This window comes from Globicephala melas, chromosome 10, assembly GCF_963455315.2.
Source record: "Globicephala melas chromosome 10, mGloMel1.2, whole genome shotgun sequence".
Classification (NCBI taxonomy): Eukaryota; Metazoa; Chordata; class Mammalia; order Artiodactyla; family Delphinidae; genus Globicephala; species Globicephala melas.
In genome coordinates this window covers 35,851,165-35,869,660 of record NC_083323.1, presented here as the reverse complement: position 1 = coordinate 35,869,660, position 18,496 = coordinate 35,851,165, and the positions used below count along the sequence as shown (strand labels likewise).

At 35.0% G+C, this 18,496-nt stretch overlaps 1 protein-coding gene across 3 annotated transcripts in view; it reads left to right on the top strand.

Moving 5' to 3' along the window:
• TMTC2 (transmembrane O-mannosyltransferase targeting cadherins 2) overlaps positions 1–18,496 on the top strand; it is an 852,682-nt gene that overhangs the window by 253,743 nt on the left and 580,443 nt on the right. For all 3 annotated transcript variants that reach the window (XR_009565442.1, XM_030856453.2, XM_060305966.1), the window contains 3 exons: positions 2,822–2,907; positions 3,374–3,558; positions 4,640–4,718. Coding sequence is in view for 2 of the 3 variants with exons in the window: in XM_030856453.2 (XP_030712313.2) it covers positions 2,822–2,907; positions 3,374–3,558; positions 4,640–4,718 (350 nt within the window). In the remaining variant the exon portion in view is untranslated. The remainder of the gene's footprint in view (positions 1–2,821; positions 2,908–3,373; positions 3,559–4,639; positions 4,719–18,496) is intronic.

The following is an 18,496-nucleotide window of genomic DNA, read 5'->3' as shown; positions in this document are numbered from 1 at the left end:
GTATTTTATGAGGTAGAAAATGACAGGACTGTAATACATCAGTATGGGGGAGCCCATGAGGCTGAATACATCATTTTCCAGGTTTATGGGCTTTAGGTACAGTTTCAAAGATATGCATTCATCTCTTCATGTTCTTTTTGTCTAGCCTAACAGCATATTTGTCCTTTAGAAATGAGACTAATTAGTGGGCGATTGCAGTTATTTAGGTGACAGGAAAGGTAAAAAGGGCTCTGCCAGATCTGTAAAAGTGAACCTTGAGGGGCCAGAGTAAAGAGCCTTAGAAAATAAAATAAGAATTGGTGGGCTTTGGAAACTTTTTAAACCTGGGATTTTGAGGGTAAGTGAAAAGTCACGAGTGATAACCAGGTTTCTGATTTTAGCAACTGATGTAAAGGATGGTTCTAATTGTTGAGGAAAGATTTTTTTCTTCTTTTATATCTTTCATTTATCACTTTATTTTTGAGTGGGAAATATTGCTTTCAATTTTTGGATGTGTTGGTTTTGAAATTCCAGCTAATAAGCACCTAGATTGATGTGGTTGAGTAAGCTGTTGAATTTTCAACAGATCTGGATGTCAGGAGAGAGATCACTAATTTAGAATTGAGAACAGTCAGCATATGAGCTGCATGTATGCATGTTGTCATGCAGAGACAGTACTTACCAAGAAAAGGAGAAAAAGACAAAGTCCTGGGAAATACCAACTTCTTTTAAAGGAATATATGAATAAAGATACACTTTTCTTCATTCTTGGAAGGATAGTCTCAGGGATAGAGAATAAGGAAGACTGGTTTTCCAGAAGCTGAGGAAACACAAGAGTTTCAGGAAGGAAAATGGGTTTAATAGTCACAGATGCTACAGTTGAGTAGGTGATTCATACAAGCAAACTATTTTGGGAGTTTGATAATTAGTGGAAATTCGATTATGACATTTCAGCAGAATTCTGGGAAAGAGCCTAAACTGGATTTAGGGGTAAATGGGATTTGAGTCATTGGACATGTGCACCACAGACTATCCTTAAAGGAAATCTGACTTTGAGGGGAAGAACGACAGTAAGAGGTAGTTAAGAGGTGGATGCAGGAATGTTAAGGTGGTAGGGTTTTATCTTCCGCTCTATGCTAAGAGGCACACAAACATTTTTGTAGTCTTAAGGGAAAGGAAATTGCAATGGGGAAAAAGATTGAAGATATTGGATAAAAAGGGGCTCGTGGAAGGACTTTAGTTCCTAAGGAAAGTAGGAAGACTCGGATTAAGATGGATTTCTCCTCTGATGACATTGGCCTTGTATCAAAGAAGAAACACCTCTCTATCTGAACCTCAAAGGAAAGTGACAAAGACAATTAAGGTTGTAGATACGTTTCTGAAATGAGATAATGTGTATGAGCTTAGCTAACTGGAAAGCATTTTGTCAAAATTATTTTTATAAAGAATATTACTCCTTTTTGGAAGATATGTGAGTGTTCTTTCTCTTTATCAGTTTTACTTGCTTCTAAAGACAACTGAACTTTTTCATAGACTCTTAAATGCAGCAGGAAGCTTTGTTTTTCCTTGTTCCTAGCAACTGAAAAGTACACTTAACAGCAAAGCGCATCAATTTCATTATCAAATTGTTGCTCTAAATTTTCTACAGATATGTACATTTCTGTGTATATGTAACTGTTAATGTGGTTTGGAACAGTTTCATTTATTCAAATGGCTCTTTTAACAAATAATAGAAATAATGAGGTTAATATATGCTAATGATACAAGTGAGCAAACTTTAATTTCAAAATGATTTACTTCATTATTTTTCAATCATGCCCGTTAAGTAAAAAGCTGAGTACTTAAAAATACTCTACAAAATGATAAGTTTTTATCAGTGGCCTTCTCATTTTGCAAACCTCCATTTTCCCGCCTTTTGGAGGCCTCAGGAGCTGGCAAATGGAATCTGCAATTTGAGGTTCATGACAGTAGTACTTGGGTCCAAGAGAGGTGCCAAATGTCTGTAAGACACTTGCTGATTATATGAGAATAGGGATAGGCCAGAAAGCCCTCCGTGAGAACTTTCAGAACTTAGTCCAGTTCCTTGACACTGTATTTTCACAGACATGCTTATAATTGATTCTCACTTGTCAAGAGGGCAGGGCCTGGAAATGCTGGGATAATCCATGTGGCCACGCACTGCCAGAGGAGCCTCCTAGGGAGGCCCAGAGTCTGAGGGTCTGTAGACCAAAGCATGTCTCGCAACAGTGAACTGAAATTCGCCCAGTGTTCTGAAATTTAAGCTTATTTGACCAAATCCAAATAATAAGGAAATAACAATGTGGTTGGTCTTCAGTCTTTGATGGAATCTGTTAAAATTCTGACTCTATACTATTGATCCAGATTACCTTTTGCCTTTCAAGCAGTCATGGGCCAATATTTCCCAAGCAATATGGCCAGTGGGAGAGGCGTCTCAGGTTTAAATGTATATATGTATATCAGGGCCTTAGACAGGTTTCCTTTCTGAAGTGATGAAAAACTGCGTGCTCCAAGGAGAAATCCAGGTGGTTTGTAATTCTAGTGGGAGAGAAAAGATTGCTGGAAAAGGGAAATTTCAGTAGGGGGTAAAGAGCTTTTTGAAATTACTTCTTAATACTTTCTAATGTAACCTAAATGCAGCTGATCCCTCTCTAGTATTTTCTCTCCTGAGTAATCATTTCCTTCTATTTAGAATTTATTTTTATAGTACCTCATCATTTTTATGGCCCCATTAACCATTTTTATTTTTGAAATATAAAATGAAAATTTGATTTTATGTATAGTAATACAGTCTTGTCTCCAAATTTCTATTTTGCTCATGCAGAGGGTTACTTCTACAAGAGAACAGCAGGTTTGCAGAAGCACTACATTATTATAAATTGGCGATCGGGAGCAGGCCTACGCTGGCTTGTAAGTAACATTCAAGTCCTTTTAAAATATCCCTCCCTCCCCCTCCCTTCGTGAAAATGGTGATTTAAAGCCTCACAGATTAAAAAACATGGTAACTCTATTTCTGAATACTTGCCAATCAAATGATGAGACTTTAACAATTACATCTCTTTCAATTTTAATATTTTGGTGCCTGTTTATCATGTTAATGTATTAAGATAAATATAACTTTTATTCATCTAGATATTAAGCTCAAAATATTCTGACTCCTTGAAGGCAGAGACTCATATATTTTTTTTCAGTGATACCTGTACTTCTTACTACATTGTTGTTCTTTTGTATATTTGTTCCCTGGGTATTTATTTCTTGGTTTTCTTTTAAAATCAGAAATAATGCATAGAAACAAAACAGAAGTAAAGATAACTTTATTGTTTCCATAGTATACATCATCTTCTCAACATTTGTATTTCCACTTGTCTCCCCTCAGCTGCATATTTAAACACCGGGATTATTCTAATGAACCAAGGAAAGACGGAAGAAGCTCGACGCACGTTCCTGAAGTGTTCTGAGATCCCTGACGAAAACCTAAAGGACCCTCATGCCCATAAGAGCTCAGTCACCAGCTGTCTGTACAACCTGGGGAAACTCTATCATGAGCAGGGACACTATGAGGTCAGGCCAAAACCTCTGCCTTATTCCTCCCCCTTGTTCTGATCTAGTCTCAATGTTTTCTACCTACAATCTCATTGTAGGGACACTGATCATTTAAGAAGCTCATAAGTGTTTTTATTAAAAGAGTTTTATGGTGAAATTCTTTTGGGAAAAAACTCTGCTCAAGCAAAACCTAATGGATTTCTTCACTGTGAATTTCTCAGCGTAATTATGACTCCTCAGGAAAAGGAAATAACATGCATTGCAGCTCAAGCCTTGTTTGCTCACCATCTCTTTGATTTTACAATTCAAGACACATTATTATTTTTACCTATATCCATTTTTTGATGTTAAAAAATACATTTTTGTACTCTGCGTATTGAGTAAATGATTTGATATAAATCCTACTCGTTTCTTTTCATTCTTTTTAAAACAATAACCCAGTGAAAACTAATTTTATTGTGTTTTTAAATTGGGGAGGGGGAAAGGTGATGGAGACAGGGTCTTGTGTGGGAAGTTGGGAGGTTGACCCAGTCCTGTGTTCCCTGTCTCTCTCACGAAGCCTGCCTGCATGGGTTTCTTCTCTCCCATTCAGTATGGCTCCTCCCTCCTCAAATGACACCCACACACACTCTTACACGATGTATTAAGATTGCAACATGAGGGTGAAAATAGAATTTTAAAAATAATTGCATTTAATGATCTCAGTAGGTCTCAGTAGCTAGAAGATTCGTTAGTCGATATTTTATTTAGATCCTACTTGATCGCCTGACTTGAAGTACCTACAGATTTTAGATGACTGTGGGTGACTTCTGGTTATTTTATTGCATAATCTATGGGAACTGAAAAATTTATATTGAGAGAACAATAGTAACATTTGACTCCTTGTTAAACTGATTTTTATATGACCTTCTTCACGGACTGGGTTGAATATTTTTATTCATGAAATGGAGGCAGTATGATATCAAAGGATGGCTTAATTATTTTCCTCTGAATACCATTTAGAAACAGCAATGGAAGATTTTAATTTTGGAAGGATGTTGTTATTTTATTTTCAGTGACTAGCCCTGTACTTTAGCTCTTTTTCTGTTTCTTAAATTAGGATGCACTTAGTGTATACAAAGAAGCAATTCAGAAAATGCCAAGGCAGTTTGCCCCACAGAGCTTGTACAACATGATGGGTAAGTAAAATAGTAATATTTTAATTGATATTTCAGGGACCTATGGAAAAATTGAAACCTGTAATTCTGTTAAATGGAATTCTAATAAATCATATTGTTAATCTTCACTAAAAAAACCCTGTTCACAATTGAGTGTCACATTCAAATTTTTACAAAGCATACTTATTCTAAGAGAAATAAATGTGTTAACATAGTGATTTTCAACAATTGGCTGGATCCCAGAGTTGTTCAAAAGGGGCTCAAAAACTGAAGCGGGTTTTGAGTGTTAGCTAGACCCTAGAGATTGAAAATGATGAATAAAGTACATGTAGATTTTAATGAATTTATGAAATTTGTGATAATTTTTGATCATGTTATTTTCTTAATCATAATGTCCTCCTCAAAAATAAACATTGCTATGATGTAGAGATTCATGGTTTTGATGCTTATAAAAAAATGTGAGCAACTGAGCCAACTTGTATGGTTTTCGCTGATAAAGGCTTGGATCTCAAGAGGTTTTTTTCAGGGTATTATTTTAGAGTAAAAACAATACTGTGAAGAGTGTAAATATCCTACTACAATTATTCCTTTTTCTACATTGAATAATTAGCTTAATTTTCTTATTAATCAGAAAGTATGTACGCTAGGGCATTGATTTTTCTAGGTACAAGAGGTCAAGAACTAGAATTTCTAGTAAAATAATCTGCCTATTACCTGCAATTGATCCGTGGCAGCCTTATAGGAAATTGTTACCACAGCTATTTGATGGTGGACACACCTGAAAATTGCCTATTCAGTATGTGATTCTTGAAAAGAATCCCTAAAGTTTAAGATGTTCTGCTGATTGATTAACTCTGCTGTTTCCAGATAAGGGGTTACTTTTGTCCTCAAATCAAATATTTCTTTTTCTCCGAACAACGAATCGCAAACTCAGATTTTCCTTTTTCATTAAACTTGGTTAACTTGCTTAGTATTTCTAGGCCTTCCTCATGCATATAAACTAAATGTGACTACATGATCGCTAGGATTATTTTATGCTTTTATATTCTGTGATTTGAGGCATTTGGTAGTAGCTGTATGGCTCTGAGTACACATATAAAATCCCAAGTCCTCCCAAACTAGAAAATATATGCCTGGCAAGTACACTCACTTCTACTTTTTTTTAAATAACAGAAAATTCAGAAATAGTTTAGAGCTATAACAAGGCACAGGTCAGTAAATAGAAAAAAAGAAAAAAGATTTGGGAGAGGTTTATATATTCATTCCTTGTCTCTGGGAATCCTGACATTTAGCCTGGACAGCAGTAGGGTGATTTAACGCTCGTGTTAAAGAGGACACTGGAGTAGTTTTAGTTGCTGTTTCTTTTTCTCTTTGGTATAATTACTGAAAGGTAAAATCTAACTTCCTTAAATGTACTTTTGTCTTTACCCTTTTATGAATTAAAACCGCGCCTTTCACTATCTAACATTTTACCATCGATCTATCCACTCAGGTGAAATTTACATGTCCATAAAGTGTGTACCTAGATTTATCAGTTGAATTAACCTTCTGTGTTAGTGCTGGATGGTTATTCATTTCAAAATGAATATTGAAAGAACTGTGTTCTCTAGTTTTGTCTGAGCAGGCACAGTGGTTTTAGTTTATAATTTTACTTTTAACGCTAATGCTTGGGAAGGACTTTTTCCCCAATTTTCCTCGGTTATCAGAGAAGACGTCTTTCTTTAAATTAGGAAAGGACTCAGATCCATGGCAGCAGACTGCATATGGCATCTTTATTGTTAATAGGAAGTGTGGTATTCACTATAGTTAATGATTTGAGAAAATTCATTCAGTTATTTTAAGTAAATACATTTGATTGAAAATTCAGCTGGTACCTTGAGATCTGTGTCTCATGTGGTTACACAGATGCTGAGCACAAACAGGCAGCAAAAGATAAGTGTATCCCTGGGGTGATTGCTTAGTCCTTTGTCTTATTTTCCATTATAGAAGGAGGGAGCCGCTTTGCCCAGACTCTGCAAAGCCCTCTAACAACTTGCAAGGGGAGAATCCCAATATAATTTATAATTCCAGATTTCTGCCATAATTATAGTGGCTGCCTTCTGTTTAATTTTATGTGACGGTCTGTCAGCTGACTAGGTTTTGTAGTTTCAGTTGTTCACGAAACTGTAATTTTCTCCGAGAATGAGTTCACCTCCTAATCAAATGGGTGAAATCCTCTGAGTGTTGGCTTTAACTCCTAATACATTTTGATTAGCCTCCATTTGACAAGAAAAAAAAATGGCCCAGGAGATAAGCTGCCCTATCAGTTCATCATTTTCATTAGTCTGTCAACATGTGCTGATTATCCTATCAAGTTTATCAACAGCCTTGAATGTGTTTTCTGATTCTCACATTTGCATATTATTGGTGCCCTTTAGGGATCAGTGATGGATTATAACGTCTGGTGAGATTTAGCCTGCAAGTATTTATTTTTCTCACGGCTCATTCATTTACCCCTTCAAGACCACTACCCCCAAGCACTTGCATGTATATCTGCAAACATTGTTTATTTTCTTTTATTTGGAAGTTAGGAGACATAAAGGAATAGGTATGAAAAAATACAATTATATTTGAATGTTATTATTACTTTAATAACTCAATTCATTGCAGCTGCTTAAAAAAACAAAAAAAACAACAAAAAACCCCAACACTCCAGCCCTTTGCATTTTCCCTTCCCTTGAACATTTTATGAAAAACATATCACTCTATGCTGCATGCCAGTACTTGACTTACCCTGAACATCGAATGAGCCTATTTTTCGCATTTGTGTATTAATAGAAAATAACAAGTTTGATTATCGATTATTACTTGCTTCCCAACTTAAATTTTTCTATATTTTATTGTAAGACTTAGTTTTTATTGTGATAATTTATAAGTAAACTTAAAAGTCTATTTAAAAATACATTCTCATTATTCTCTTTGATTTCATAGGATCAAGGTGATTGAGTAACAATAATTGAGGAGTATCGTCCCATCCAAAATTAAGTGAATTTGCAAGCATGTACAAATCATATTTTAAAAGACACTATATATCACTTTTATAAACAAAAATTAAAGTTTCACCTAGGTGGCAGTTATAATTAGTAAGGTATGAAAATACATGAAATGTTAAGAGGCCAATCACACAATAACTGTTAAAATTGCTCCTAGCCAGTTGTGGACCTCAGTTTCCTCTTGAGAGAATGGGTTGGATTCAGTGGAGATTCAGTATAGTCTGAAGTCAGATAGCCCAGGTTCAAATTATGGCTCTGACACTTAACAGCTGAGTGACGTTGGGCAAATTACTTAACTGAAGCCTCAGTTTCCCCATCCATAATGTGCTTGTAATGGTAGTGTCAGTTTGAGGATTGAGTGAGATAATGAAGGTAAAGCATGTTGGACCAAATGCCCAACCTAGTAAGTGTTTCGTGACATTTACCTTCCGTTGTAATCATTATCCTTTCTGTAGGCTTTAAACTCCAGAAGTCACTCCTTGTATATTCTCTGGCAGTTCTTTCTGTATTTACCAATATAAATCTGATTTCTCTATAGATACAGTTTTGACGTACTGATGGCCTTGGAGTCACCAGCAGGGATTCTGTTTAGTTCTGTCCTGTCTAGAATTGCTGCGTTTTCTCTCGAAGTCCATTTCCCTTTATCTCTCAACAACCACAGTCAAAATCCATCTTTTATCATTAACTGCATTAACCAAAAGTGAAACAGCGTACTTAGTTAATGCCCAATTAATTTAATTCCATTAATAGAGTATTCCCTTTAAATTGAAATCGTCATATTTAGGTTAGAGTTTCTTCTCCTTTTCCTGTCATGACATACTTTTCCCCTAGACTTTGTCAAAATTATTCTTTATTCTGACACCTATTGTAGGCCTTTATTGAATCTCAATTTCTCCTCTTTTCTTCTCAAATTGTAAGTGATTTTTAGAATCATAGAATGTTAGAGACGGAAGATTCGTATCTTTAAAATCCTCCTAACATAATCTTTTTACAAGCTAGAAATTAACACTCAAAGAGTTAGGTTGATCTGAGCCTGATCCAAGATGGCAGAGTAGAAGGATGTGCTTTCACTCCCTCTTGCGAGAACACCAGAATCACAACTAGCTGCTGGACAGTCATCGACAGGAAGACACTGGAACTCACCAAAAAAGATACCCCACATCCAAAGACAAAGGAGAAGCCACAATGAGACGGTAGGAGAGGCACAATCACAGCAAAATCAAATCCCATAACTGCTGGGTGGGTGACTCACAGACTGGAGAACACTTATACCACAGAAGTCCACCCACTGGAGTGAAGGTTCTGAGCCCCATGTCAGGCTTCCCAACCTGGGGGTCCAGCAACGGGAGGAAGAATTCCTAGAGAATCAGACTTTGAATGCTAGTGGGATTTGATTGCGGGACTTTAACAGGACTGGGGGAAACAGAGACTGCACTCTTGGAGGGCACACACAAAGTAGTGTGTGCATCAGGACCCAGGGGAGGGAGCAGTGACCCCATAGGAGACTGAACCAGACCTACCTGCTAGTGTTGGAGGGTCTCCTGCGGAGGCAGGGTGTGGCTGTGGCTCACTGTGGGGACAAGGACACTGGCAGCAGAAGTTCTGGGAAGTACTCCTTGGCGTGAGCCCTCCCAGAGTCTGCCATTAACCCCACCAGAGAGCCCAGGTAGGCTCCAGTGTTGGGTTGCCTCAGGCCAAACAACCAACAGGGAGGGAACCCAGCCCCACCCTTCAGCAGTCAAGTGGATTAAAGTCTTACTGAGCGCTGCCCACCAGAGCAACAGTCAGCTCTACCCACCACCAGTCCTTCCCATCAGAAAACCTTCACAAGCCTCTTAGATAGCCTCATCCACCAGAGGACAGACAGCAGAAGCAAGAAGAACTACAGTCCTGCAGCCTGTGGAACAAAAACCACATTCACAGAAAGATAGACAAGATGAAAAGGCTGAGGGCTATGTACCAGATGAAGGAACAAGATAAAACCCCAGAAAAACAACTAAATGAAGTGGAGATAGGCAACCTTCCAGAAAAAGAATTCAGAATAATGATAGTGAAGATGATCCAGGACCTCAGAAAAACAATGGAGGCAAAGATTGAGAAGATACCAGAAATGTTTAACAAAGACCTAGAGGAATTAAAGAACAAACAAACAGAGATGAACAATACAATAACTGAAATGAAAACTACACTAGAAGGAATCAATAGCAGAATAACTGAGGCAGAAGAACGGATATGTAACCTGGAAGACAGAATGGTGGAATTCATTGCTGTGGAACAGAATACAGATAAAAGAATGAAAAGAAATGAAGACAGCCTAAGAGACCTCTGGGACAACATTAAATGCAACAACATTTGCATTTAGAGGTCCCAGAAGGAGAAGAGAGAGAGAAAGGACCCAAGAAAATATTTGAAGAGATTATAGTTGAAAAATTCCCTAACGTGGGAAAGGAAATAGCCACCCAAGTCCAGGAAGCGCAGCGAGTCCCATACAGGATAAACCCATGGAGAAACACGCGAAGAAACACAGGAATCAAATTGGCAAAAATTAAAGACAACGAAAAATTCTTGAAAGCAGCAAGGGAAAAACAACAAATAACATACAAGGGAACTCCCATAAGGTTAACAGCTGATTTCTCAGCAGAAACTCTACAAGCCAGAAGGGAGTGGCATGATATACTTAAAGTGATGAAAGAGAAGAACCTACAACCAAGATTACTCTACCCAGCAAGGATCTCATTCAGATTCGATGGAGAAATCAAAAGCTTTACAGACAAGCAAAAGCTAAGAGAATTCAGCACCACCAAACCATCTCTACAACAAATGCTAAAGGAACTTCTCTGAGTGGGAAACACAGAGAAGAAAAGGACCTACAAAGAGTTAGTTTGATCTGTTTAGGATTACACAGTTTGTGTTAGAACCAGAAGTGTAGTTTACTGATTTAAATTTAAATGCTTTTTGTATTCAGTCCTTCTGTATTGCCAAAAGTGGCACATTCTTCACTATGTCAATATAGCTTATCTTTACCCATTTAAAAACCAGCATATATATCTATATGTAGATATAGATATATAGATATATGGATATAGATATCATTCCTTGTCCAAATATATATTAAAAACCTTTTCATCTTAAAAGAATGAAACACCTACAAAATTGTGGTTTCATTACAGATGCATGAAATGCAGGATATTAAAATTCTTTTAATGTAGGTTAATTTTTAACCACCCTCATTTTTTCTCTTCTTTCTTTGTAATTGTTTATTTCCCTTACTATGTATACTTAAGCATTGCTTTTGAATAATCCTAAGAGATTATGGGAAACTAAAATAGGCTGTAGCTTTCAATTTTATCAGTTTGAGCCATTCCAATCCCAAAGGTCATTTTAAGCCTATTTACTATTTAATATAAAATTACTTGGCTTTCTCAATGCAAAGTGATTGTTGGGTTTAATTATAATATATAAGCAATTTAGGCCATTTCATCTTGGTAATATATCTCGAGAACAAAAAGCCACAATGTATTCATGGAGTAAGAATCTAGAGTTACAGCCTTGGTGTTGCAGTCTGCAATCACTATGTTTAGAATAACCTCTGTGTGCAAAAAAAAAAAAAATCTTTAAGTCACAGGTCCTGAGTTAGGGGGGGCGTATAGTGGTGGCAGGATGAAATGGAAATAGTCCATATGGTTTCTGCTCTCATAGAACTTTGTAAGTGATTTCACAGTTGGTCTAGTGCTCTTTAGTATCTTTCCTTAATAAGTAAATGCCTATAAATGAAATGGATAATTGTATTACTCTAACCTCGAGAATATTTTGTTCATAACTTTGTAGGCCTACTATGTTGACTGGACCAAACAAACCAAAACAAACAAAACAAACAAAAATCTCAAGCTTTTTTTTTTTTTGATGTGACACTAGTGTCACAATTTGCACATATATTTATATATCCCTGTTCTTTAAAAAATATGTGTCTATGGGTAACGTGCTTTTATCTTAGGGAGAGGTTACATTCTTCCAGGGGAATTCCATGATAATGATCATTGCTATTTATTACCTCATTTGCCTTTATTTTGATCTTACCATTTGATTCTCTTATTTCTGATAATTCCTAGATCTTTTTTTATACACATCCCTGTTACTTATGAAATCCTAGCTCATTATTAGAAAATATATTTTCCTCCATCAGCCTGCAACTAACAAGTCTTTTACTTACATAGGTTTAAAATTGACAAGATGCTTTTTCCTCACATTCTCTCATAAGAAAGAAGGACTCTTTTGACTTAATTTTCAGTTTTGTGAAAACGGCTCTTCAATTATGAGAGATTTCCCCAATTTCATTGAGCTAGTTAGAGAGAATGGTGAAAGAACCAATAAATAGGAGACACAGTGAATTTATTATAACGATTTTTAGAGTAAAGCGCTTGTCCAAATTTTAGAATTTGTGTTTTTGAGAAAGAAACTTGTGGAATGAAAAAGTTTTGTCATGAATGGCTACCAGGGACCTTTAGATTCCTTACTCTCATTTAAGTAAGAACTGACAAAGAAGATGTCAAATGTACCTCCTGACAACAAAACACAAAAATTCTCACTTGTAAATTTATCCTAACTCTACTCGAAGGATGTATACTCTATGCTGAATTCAGTTTAGTAGGTTGGCTGTCAGAGAAGTCTGCTTTTCTCTCAGCCTCTGTATGGTTGGTTTTTTAGTGCATAATTTCTTTTTGTTGGATTTTTCTAGTGTGCACATTTGTGTGTGTGTGTATGTGTTGACCTCACTTTGTTCCAGAATATATTTAGAATAGAAATATTCAGAGTAAATTTTTGATAGGTCAGTTACATGCTTAATGTCTTCTTCTATGACTGGTGGTTCTAAAGTGGATTGCTCAAGGCATTTAGCATGCTGACTGTGAAAGAAATGGTTTTTAACTGTGTGAGATTTGAACTTCACATCTTTCAAGTGTGGAAGCATTAACACTCCAGTAGTGTTAAGCTTTTTATACCACCTGCTTCCCCTATTTTGAGTTCTGGTGATTTTCCTGTGATTGCTTCCATTGGCACTCTTGAAAATCTGTGCGTCAGCCCTTCAAATATGATACGACTGTATAACTGGATTAGCCATTGATCTGTGTACCTCTACAAGAATATTAACTTCTAATTTTTAAGATAAACCTTTTCACTGCATTTTCATGTTTCATTCGTCAGAAAGGACAAGACCAGGAGAAAGGATAAGACCAGGGCCAGGAGATTTTAGAAATTCGTTTTGTAAGATATGGAGCCAATAAGATAAGGAAATATGAGCTTTGGGCTGTATATCAAAAAGAATAAATATATGAAATGTATGTACACAATTTGCTCCTAAAAGTTCATTTCTCATTATAAAACTGTAGTGGTTTATTTTTTTTTTCTTTTTACCATTCACGCTTGATATAAATTCTCCATTATGTACTATGGTTACAGACATTAATTTGCTAGGCATTACATACACTACAAAGGCCAGCCTCCAGTTCAGCTGCATTAAATAGGTAATATATTTTGTTTAAAGTTTCAATTAAACCCAGAACCAGAAGATATATGGTCCCTGTGGGGAGTTTGAACATTTTCATGCCAGTGCTGGGATTGCCTAAGGATCATGCTTAGGTCTAGATGTTGCTTGCTTTCCTGGAAATACGATATGAGACAGTTGATTATATTTCACTGCTACTAAAACCACACGAGCCCACCTGTTACATTAATTCATACTTTTGCCAGTTTAGTGGTAAAGGAAAAGATTGAGACTTAAAAACTTTACTTTTAAATTGAGTTATAAGGAAATGAATATATTCAAATTAATACCTAATTATATCCTTATTCTCTGATTCCCAAATAATTTCAATATGTTCTGCTTGAAAAATATGTTTTCTGAGGCTTCAATAGAAATAAATGAGAAAAAAAAGGTGTATATTTTACTCTCTTATTGGGCACTATCCACGGAGTGAATCTTTTACTCAGTAATAAATATGGGCTGGATTGTTCTCAGAAATTTAAAGTGATGCTATGTTATACTTGGAAAATTAACTAAACTTCGAATTCTGACATTCTTAAAAGATGCCAATTTTGATGACATTGAGATGAAATGGACATAATCATGAGGAAGAAGAAAATCTTGTATGAAGGATACAATCTTGAAAATCAATGTCAAGAAAACAGTAAATTGTTGCACATATTTAGAATAGGCCAGTAATACAAATGAAGTTAAAAATTAAATACATTACTAATTGTACATACTTTGCTCTGTGTGTATTTATATCGGCTTTTCCTAATAGGTAGGGAAAAGTTGTTTCCTACATGAAAATCTTATTTAACTCCCACATGAACTGTTACTTAGTTGTGATTTTATTTACACTGAGTGAAGCTATTGTCATATTCAAATTGAATAAAGCATTAAAATAGAACATGCAAAGTTTTGTTCCAGATTACAAGTCTGTTTTTTGCCAACATGTAAATTATGAGTATGGGGTTCTGTGAGCTGTTGTAGAATCTTATTTTTAAGTATTCATTAAAAATAGAATGAATTTTTAAATTTTTGATATAGCTTAGTAATTAACATTAATATAAAAATTTATAATATAAAATATATTATTCATTACATATTATAGAGACATATTGCTTGATCCAGGAATACATATGAAATGTAATCCTAAGAAGATGTGTATAAAACTGAAAATGCTTTTATTATTCTATTCTGATGTCTTCCTGCAAATATTTATATCCTATTTCTCTGAATACTATTATTTTCATTAATTCTTTCCAAGCTAGTGTAACATTTACTCATTCTTTTTTCTGGTGTAAGCTTTGGGTTTTTCTAAACACAATTTAGAAATTCCTTGCATATATTTTTAGTATTCCCTAAATATTTCAGTTGTATTAAGCCGTTTTATTTTATTGCATTGTAATTCTCTTGACGACAGTATTATATTTTTTGGGAGCGGATCATCACCTCCAACATACACAGACACGCACACAGTCTCACTTTCTCTTTTTTTGGAAAATCTGAACATTTTATGGGATTGTCTCCAACATTTGTTGATTGATTGCTCTTAGTGATTTATTTCCTTGAAAACATAAAGGAAATTGATTAGCCTAGAGAACTTCGGGATCCCGAGTTGCAAAAAGAGACATAGTAACATAGGCTCCTGGCTATTTTCCAAGTTAAATTTTGATGGTACATCAGATGTTTCCAGTATATAACACTAGGTATTAGGAACCTTTTTAACTTTCACTTAAGTTTAACCTCTTTCTTCATGATTTGTGTTTTTACTTAATGAAACACATTTTCATTTTTTTCCCCTGCATTTCCTCTCTTTGCTTTAAAACTACCCTTTCTGGCTTCAAGGGTTTCCCCTTAAGTTTGGTGCTGTAAGGACTTGCTAAAGAATTATGTATTGAACCTTTTCATAACCCTCAGTTTAAGACTTGGATTATATTTCATTTACTTCCAATCACTCCGCCCCAAAGGAAGAAGTTATAATTGTTAAAGTCTGTTGTCAGATACTAAATAGCCTTCCTAATTTCTGTAATCATTTTAATTTTTGTCTTTGTCTTTGCCTGCTCTGTTCACTACCTCTTAAGGATTTCCAATCAGGACTAATATATCTAAGGTAACTGGACTCTGTCATCTTTATGATACCATAAGGCTGAGGAAGATATTAGGATGGAAATACAAAAGATTCACAAAATTTGACAGACAATAGTTACAGCAAGTTTATGACATAAATAAATAAAGGCCAGACTCCCTAATGTTTCTATGTTAATGCTAATACCGTGAAGTAAAAAGTAAGAATTAAAATCACAGCAAGTTAAACTCTTGACATAATAGGCTCCTGATGTCATGTGGTTCTGTCCGACCTATAGATTCTAGAAAAAGAAGTTACTTGGAAATTTTTCTTCAGTGACATACTAGGCAAAAATGTAACATCTAAATTCAAGTTGATACATAATGTGATCAATTATTTCTCAGATATTTATCAAGACTCTGTGGAGCCACTTCTGAACTTAGGTTGGAGGACAGATAAAGAGATGAAGTGTTTTCTCTCGGGCTCTACACATCTCATAGTCTAATTTAAGATCAGGAAGATTATAATTGGTGAGGTAAGTCCTATAGATACATTAAAAAGATGGGGGACAGACAGGAGTTGGAATAAATGAAGAATTGAGTATAATTTTAAATAGGAAAAGTCAATTTTGTAAAAACTGCCATCTTTACTTGATCCCTGGATTATAATTCAATAGCAATAAACATCTCAAAAATATATCAAAAATTTGACAAAATCATTCTAAAGTTTATCTGGTAGACTTAACAGGAAAATAGAACCAAGAAGGTTTAGAGAAGAATAATGGGTGAGACTTGCTGTACTTGATATTAAAATATTAGTATCAATAGAAGCTACAGTAATTAGAGCAGTGTTGTCCTGGCATAAAAACAGAAAATCTGACTAGTAGGACAGAATGGAGACCCCAGAAACAGATCAAAATTTACTAAATCTTTATAGATAATAGATGTGGAATTAAATATGATTGAGGGAAGGGAGTTTTTATAAAAGCTGATCTGGGAGAATTGATTAAATGTTTGGAAACAATAAAATTAGATACCTGCCTCACACCATATGGTAAAATGTATTTCATGTGGAATAAGTAGCTAATTTTAATAACAAAACTATATAAGTAGAAGAGAATGTATGTCCCTATAATGGAGAATAATTTTGTGCAAAATAGATAGTGATTAAACTACAAAGGAAAAGTCAACTTGATTTGCATATGTAAAAATTAAAATAGTCTGAAATGAAAAGCTATTACCATCTTTTGCCTATTATAGGGAAAAGATAAATGTCTTAATTAAAAATGGTTTAAAAAATGATTTAAAACCATTAAACAGTGACCCACAATTTTAAAAAATTGCTGGTTAAAATCTTATTTAAAAAAATTTGTGAAAATATATGCATTTCATTAGTTCAAGAATTCTATATATGTATTCTAAGATAAAAATTTTTTAAAAAAAGAAGGATGATAATTGCTGAAGTAGGTGTAGTACCTGCAAAAAAATTGGGAGGGGAATTTGAATACACAAAAAATTGATCTTGAATGAGAAAATACAATTTTGGAAAATTTATCATAGTTTTTAATATAGTTTTAAAATGCTAGAAGGAACCTAAATATTTAAAACTAGCAAAATATTTTACTTATAATTGATTTTTTTCAAAATATAAAATAAATTCTGGAAAAACACCAAAACTTTACCAGTCACTATGAGTGATGGGATTCGTCTGATTTAATAAAATTATTATCTTTCAGATTTTCTACAATGAGTAGATATAATGTTAGTAATTAGATAATAAATATAAATATTAAAAAAAATAAAGGATTAATCAGGACTTGGGCTAGTCAATCTTGAGTAGATCATCTAGAAAATCCATGAATATGACAGTTCCTTTTTAAACTAACTAGGATATTGTCACTGGTTTATGAAATGACTGTAAATTCCTGGACAGTGATGAATCTACAAATGATTATATAATTTAGGGGATTAAGGAGTTATTTAGTCTTAGCCCCTCATTTTGTGGATGATAAACAAAGGTCTTGTCAAATAACCTGTTTGTCTATAACCATACAAAGTTTTAATGGAAAAGTAAGAATTAGAAACCCAGACATCTAATTACTCTTTTGGTATATAATTCATAATTCTGTGCTACATCATAATTATAAATAATTTCAACAGGTAGATGGACAAACCAAGTTAATCAATCAATTAATTAAAATGTGTTTATTTCATTTTAAAATTATGTGGCAAAATTAGTTCCTAAGGAAAGAATTAAAAGTAACATATAAAAAAAAATCATAAACTTGAAGATGGGTAAAGTGCTCATTAAAAGAAAAATGACCAGCACAGAAAAACACGACTTATAAAAACCATCAATATAAGACTTGCCTGGTGGCACATTGGTTAAGAATCCGCCTGCCAATGCAGGGGACACGGCTTCAAGCCCTGGTCCAGGAAGATCCCACATGCCGCGGAGCAGGTAAGCCTGTGCGCCACAACTACTGAAGCCCGCGTGCCTAGAGCCCATGCTCTGCAACAAGAGAAGCTACCACAGTAAGAAGACTGTGCACCACAACGAAGAGTAGACCCCGCTCACCGCAACTAGAGAAAGCCCGCGCACAGCAACGAAGACCCAATGCAGCCAAAATAAAGAAAACAAAATAAACCTGATATCTTAAATGGAATAGAAGCATTTCTTAAAAATGGAATGATTACGTTAGTGACCAGCCAAGTCCTTAAACTGGGAGAGCTTAGAAATTAGACAGATTACCATAGAATACCTGACCTTCAGGCAAAGTATCCTAAAACGCTTGCAATATTGACAATCAGATGCTTTCACCATATCAGCAGCAGAAAGCCTGCTAGAAATCATGCAGGGCTATTTTCTGAATGCTCCTGTTCTTTTCAGGCCAGAAAAACGCTATAACCTATGTGAGCCCTTTTACAAAGGTAGCATTTCTCCCCAGTGTGCTGGTATCACTGTATTTTACAAACATTCTTCTGAAACTTTTAGAACTTCTCAACTTATAGCTAGGCACATGCAATTCAGTGTTGTTCACACCTTTTGCACTCATGTTCCATTGTTCACTGTGATTTTGCTCATAACCACTTACCATCTGTTTTATTATTTACTTGATAATTTTCTTCATTCTAAAACATATCTATGAAATCACATTTTTAAACACAGATTAAATGTA